This window comes from Oreochromis aureus, linkage group 3, assembly GCF_013358895.1.
Source record: "Oreochromis aureus strain Israel breed Guangdong linkage group 3, ZZ_aureus, whole genome shotgun sequence".
Classification (NCBI taxonomy): Eukaryota; Metazoa; Chordata; class Actinopteri; order Cichliformes; family Cichlidae; genus Oreochromis; species Oreochromis aureus.
Window position 1 is genome coordinate 112,560,196 of NC_052944.1, and position 5,548 is coordinate 112,565,743.

At 42.2% G+C, this 5,548-nt stretch overlaps 1 protein-coding gene across 1 annotated transcript; it reads right to left on the reverse strand.

Moving 5' to 3' along the window:
- Positions 1-382: 382 nt before the first annotated feature.
- On the reverse strand, positions 383-5,300 carry LOC116309306. The gene is made up of 6 exons (XM_031725875.2): positions 5,287-5,300; positions 4,895-5,111; positions 1,658-1,890; positions 1,273-1,557; positions 1,093-1,199; positions 383-627 (listed from the first exon to the last, which is right to left on the reverse strand). The coding sequence occupies exons 1-6, from the start codon at positions 5,298-5,300 to the stop codon at positions 383-385; spliced, it is 1,101 nt and encodes a 366-aa protein (XP_031581735.2).
- Positions 5,301-5,548: the final 248 nt, after the last annotated feature.

The following is a 5,548-nucleotide window of genomic DNA, read 5'->3' on the forward strand; positions in this document are numbered from 1 at the left end:
GAGCCTGCTGCGTTTAAATGAACCTTTTGTGTTGTGGTTTAATTACATATCATGATTCATATGTTGTGCTGTAAGCAGAGGCCCAGGGCCCACTCACAGGTACCTGTGACAGGTGTTACACAGAGAACACACAACAGCTCCTGTGATTACAAATCACTGTCTTTGAGCTGCTTTTTATCCTCGGATTAAAATCTTTCAGAGAAACTCTTTTCCTTTGTTTTCTCATAAAAGAGGAAAAGAGGATGATGATGAAATGGTCAGAGAGGATAACAAAATATATAAATGATAAAAACATCAAATAAAACTGAGCTTTCTCAGTTTGGATGTCTGATTTGTTCAGTTAAACACACACACACACACACGTCTCTCACAGGCGCTGTTGTTATTTTCTACTGTTGTTGTTGTGTTTCTGTATCTGGGCTCTCAGCTCACGGCACATCTCTTTGTACTCTGACGTGTTCTTTGAGTACAGGTTTCCACCCTTCAGCCAGTCCATGATGCTGTGCCTCTCCTCCTCGTTCAGGACTCCTTTCTTGTAGTAACCTTCCACCAGCAGCTTGTCTCCAACATCGTGGTAGCGCTTTGTTGCGTCTCTGGACATATTTGAGATGTTCAGTGAGAGGATTCCTGCAGAGTTCACACAGCGAGCAGAGAGAGGCGGGGTTTACTCACTGAACAGGAAACGGTGACGCATTGCACCATATCTGTTACTGTGACCACTGAGGCGAGGACACTCATTAACACACAAATATCTATTTTCCTTACAAACCACAGTGTGAGTCCGTGTGCTTGTACAGTGAGGTTTGTGTATTTGTTGATTAGCTTATGTGATCCTTCTACATGGTTCTTCACGTGTTCCTGTACTAATAATTAATAACATGTGTGTGGCTGTGAAACCAGTGTAACCAGCACCACAGTGACTCTGTGCATTAAACTGCTGAAAGACTTTGACCGTTTCATCATTTCATGAAAAACACGAGTTCATTTTTACAGACAGATGTTTCTTCCTCATCTTTGCTCATTGTCTCATCAGTAACCTGGTATGTAACAGCACATAGTACTTCTATCTCTAAAGGTTTGTTTGCAGCGTACCTGCATCCTCTCTGAGAGAATTGGATGTAACTGGATTGGCTGCCAGCAGCGACATCTTCACCAGTTTTTCCCCATCTCCAGAAATAAGAATCTCCTCAAGCTTCTCGCTGGAACAGAAGCACGTTAGCTATCCAAAGAAAACTCTGAATTTAGCTCCAGGATGAACAGATTTGTTCTCACCTGATTATACGAGACTCTTTTCTGTTGCGCCAGGTCAGGCCTGCCTCATGGTGCGATTTCAGAACCTCTCTGCACAGCCCGCGGTCTCCGTTTTTATCCAACAGTGCATAAAGATGGGGACTTTTGTTTTTCAGGTTCTCTCTTAACTTTACGTTCTCAGGATCCTGCAACGTTTTAAGGGCATTCTGAAAGACACATTTAGGTGGGACATGGTCTGCTTCCACCGCCAACCTGTTTTCACCACATTCTCTTTGGTTTGAGGTTTCCACCCGGATTTTGTACACACTGTTGGCAAGAAACACATTCAGAATACAATTTAATGTGTGTTACCATTAAATGTGAAGTTCGATCAGCTGGTCGTCGTGGTCACACACTAAATACTTACTCAGCGTGCGTTCCAACCAAACCCAGACGTCGTTCTTGGATATCTCGTAATTCCTCTGGACTCAAACCTTTCTTGCTCATGTCAACCAAGATGGCGTTGAAATCGTCTATGGCTTTTCTTCGCGCCTTTCGATCTCCTCCACATATATAATATCTTCCAGGAGAATTATAGGTTTCTTCATATCCTTTCTGCAGCTTCAGAGCTCCTACGTATTTGGGTAGGTTTTGCTGAAGCTGAGTGGAGATAAAACATGACATAAGATGAGTTACCTAATTGCTTCCAACATCTCTTGTGCAGACTTTGAATAACACAAAGGCTGCACCTTCTGTAAAAAGGTAAAATGTTGATTGGGTCCATAATCGCACAGACCTCCAGAGGCCAAGTCAGGGCGGGTTAAGCAAGTAAAGGCAGCCACAGAGATCGTGTTTGATGAGTCCAAGACGGCTCAAGACGAATTAGAGTTTTGTGTTTCCCAGTTTGCAATTTCTGAGAAAAAACCTTGCGTTTACTTGCATATGCAATCAGTGACTTAGTGTTGCACTAGCCAGCCATAAAGGGTGAGACTGGCCTTAGTGTTTTCCCATTTGAACGAGCTAAATCAGATCATTGTGCACCACCTCTGGTTTGTACAAAAGCCAAGCTAGTTACTAAGGAGTCTGTTAAATCTGCTCCTGAGCTTGTACTCCCAGCGACTTTTTCACTCAATTCAGTTTTATTTACACATCGCCAAATCACAACAACAGTCGCCTCAAGGCGCTTTATATTGTACAGTAGACCCAACAATAATACATACAGAGAAAAACCCAACAATCATATGACCCCCTATGAGCAAGCACTTTGATGACAGTGGGAAGGAAAAACTCCCTTTTAACAGGAAGAAACCTCCGGCAGAACCAGGCTCAGGGAGGGTTAGCGTCAGAAAAGCGTCGCTTTTCTTTCAAAGCTCCTTAGACTACAATGACCTGGATGACTGAGAACCTTCACAGACATACTGACATATTCATCCCTTCCACCTCCCTCCCTCTCAAACTGTCTTATTGAGATTAGATCCTGGTTCTCCTCCAGTTTTCTCAAACTTAACAGTAATAAAACTGAAGTTTTACTTGTTGGTACAGCCTCTATCGTAACCAAATCCCACAGTTTCTCCATTAACATTGAAAATTCTCCCACCCTTCACTCCCCTTAGGTAAAGACTTTGGGTGTCATACTTGATAATACTCTCTCATTCCAATCTCACGTTAATTACATAACCCTGCATACTTCCACTTACGTAATATTAACCGACTCCGTCCCTTCCTTCCTCCCCATGCTGCTGCCATCCTCGTCCACAGTCTTATTACTTCTCGGACTGATTACTGCAGTTCCCTCTTTTCTGGTCTCCCCAAAAAGTCCCTTCATAAACTTCAACTTCTTCAAAACTCTGCAGCTCGGGTGATAACTCATATACTCCCTCAAGAGCTCATATTACCCCAGTTCTTCAGCAGCTTCACTGGTTGCCCATAGAAGCCAGGATTAACTTTAAAATCTTACTTCTCGTGTAGAAGTGTGTCCATAAATCTGCTCCTTCATATCTGTGTGATCTGCTCCATATGACCACTGTTTCCTCCCTTCTCAGATCCTCATCTGCCATTCATCTTGTTGTTCCTTCTGCTCGTCTCACCACTATAGGAACAGAGCCTTCAGTCGCTCTGCTCCTCAGCTCTGGAACTCTCTTCCTCCAGCCATAAGAAATATAGACTCTCTTCCCTTATTTACAGTTCAAAACACATCTGTTCAAACTGGCTTATTCGCTTTAGTGCTGATTTTATCTGTTGTCAAGCTTTGTTTTGCAATTTTAACTTATTTTATGTATTTTAATAACTATTGCCCCTTTTATTTTTTGTCTTTTGTAAGGTGACCTTAAATAAAATGTATTATTATTATTATTACCATGACCTCTACCTCTTGTCTTCCATCAGGCCTGTAGAGTGCATTTCCTGATTTAAGGCCGAGACCACGTTCCTGTGAAGGGTCTCAGTCTTGTGTCTGTTGGTATCACAGTAACAGTCTACTTGCAAAACTTTTCTACAAAACACGAATGTGGCGCTAATTATGAGGTATCAGCCTTGCAGATAAAAATAAATCCCAACACTTCGGAATATCTGTCCCCCTTCCTTGTTCCACAGAATGATGTGATGCTAGTCTGTCTTTGAATGTGATTGGCCACATGGTGTGCCCATAAAAATAAAGTCCTGCCCCTGCCTGCATGGATTCTTAGGAGGGCTAAAGCGTCGTCTCTTATTGTTCGCTACAAAGAATTGGCTTTTAGAGCCGGCTAGTACATGAAAAAAACATCACTAATACCAAAGGGCTCAATTTTGGCTTATCTGAACACGTTGTAGAGGACCCCACACACCCCTCACACACTCTTCACCCTGCTGCCTTCTGGAAAGACGTACCAGAGCATTCGGGCCCTCACTGCCAGACTGTGACAGTTTCCTCCCCCCGGCCGTCAGAATCCTGAACACTCAGTGACTGGACTGATACACACACACACACACACACAGACGCACACCTTCATTGACGTGACTACCAAGCACTTATCTGCAGAATCTCACACTCATACAGACACACACACACACACAAAGTAACTTTTGTACGATACTCAGTATTTTGTACATTTCCATGTCTTGTGTCTGTGTTGTCCTGTTCTGTCTGGAGTTTCACTGGCTTGTCTTGTTTTGCAGTTTTTGCACATTACACTTTCTGTAGTCCTGTGTTTGTCTGTCATATGTCACATGTAGCACCAGGGTCTCAGAGAAACGTGGGCTTGTTTCACTCTGTACTGTACCACTGTACATGGTGGAATGACAATAAAAGCCACTTGGCTTGACTTGGCTGTAAGACGTAGGTGGAAAAGGACTTTGTTAGTCCCTTGTTAGCCCTACCTGTTGACCCCTGGACCCTGTCCTGTCCCTGTAACTGGTCCCCAGAATCGTGAGTAGAAGAACGTGTGGATCACTGTATCATAGCTCCAATGACGATGACTTTTTAATGCCACCGCACACACAGTTAAGACAGGCTGAAGTTTCTTTAACTGGAAACTCTATCGGCTTTCTGGAACAGGATAAAGATTCATTTTTTCCTAAGTTTCTTTATTGATTAGTCTTTTGAGTAATAATTCATGTAAATGTTGTCTCATTAATTTGAGAAGAAAGAGAACACAGAGACCATATTAATAATAACAGTAAGACTTACATTGTTTCTGACCTGCTCCCGAAGGATCTGTGCCTCTTTTCCTACATCACCTGGATTTTTACAGGTGGCCTGGGCAACAGCGTGGAAGAGGCAGTTCTGATCTTCTGAATTTACTGGGATCACGGTTCCATCTGGTCTCAGGATTTCAAAATGACCACTGCACGGGCTCTGTTCACCACGAATCCGTTTAGTTATCTTTGAGAAGAACCCCCTCCTCCTGTAAAAAATACATTAATAAACCAAAAGAACAACAAATTAGTCACTCTGGACAAAAAAGGGAAAAGGTGAGACTAACAAATCTCCCTGTAAATATAAGTAGTCCATAACATTTGTTTATTACTTTAAAATTTATTTAAGAGTTTTGATTGGGACCAATAATAATGCTGTTGTACATAAAATCTGTCATGTAGGTTGTGTCCACCAGTGAAGCTGTTGGAATAATATTGATGAATGAGTAATAATCCTTCCCATTCCATTAGATCCAAAAGTTTGTATTTATGAAGAAGCATAAGGAAAACGAATGTTGGAAATAATGTATATAATCAGATTAAACTATAACAGTAAAGGAAGTCAATTCAATTTTGTTTTATATATCACCAAACCACAACACCCAGTGCATCATGGGAATCCCCCAGCAGTGTACACCTATTGCAG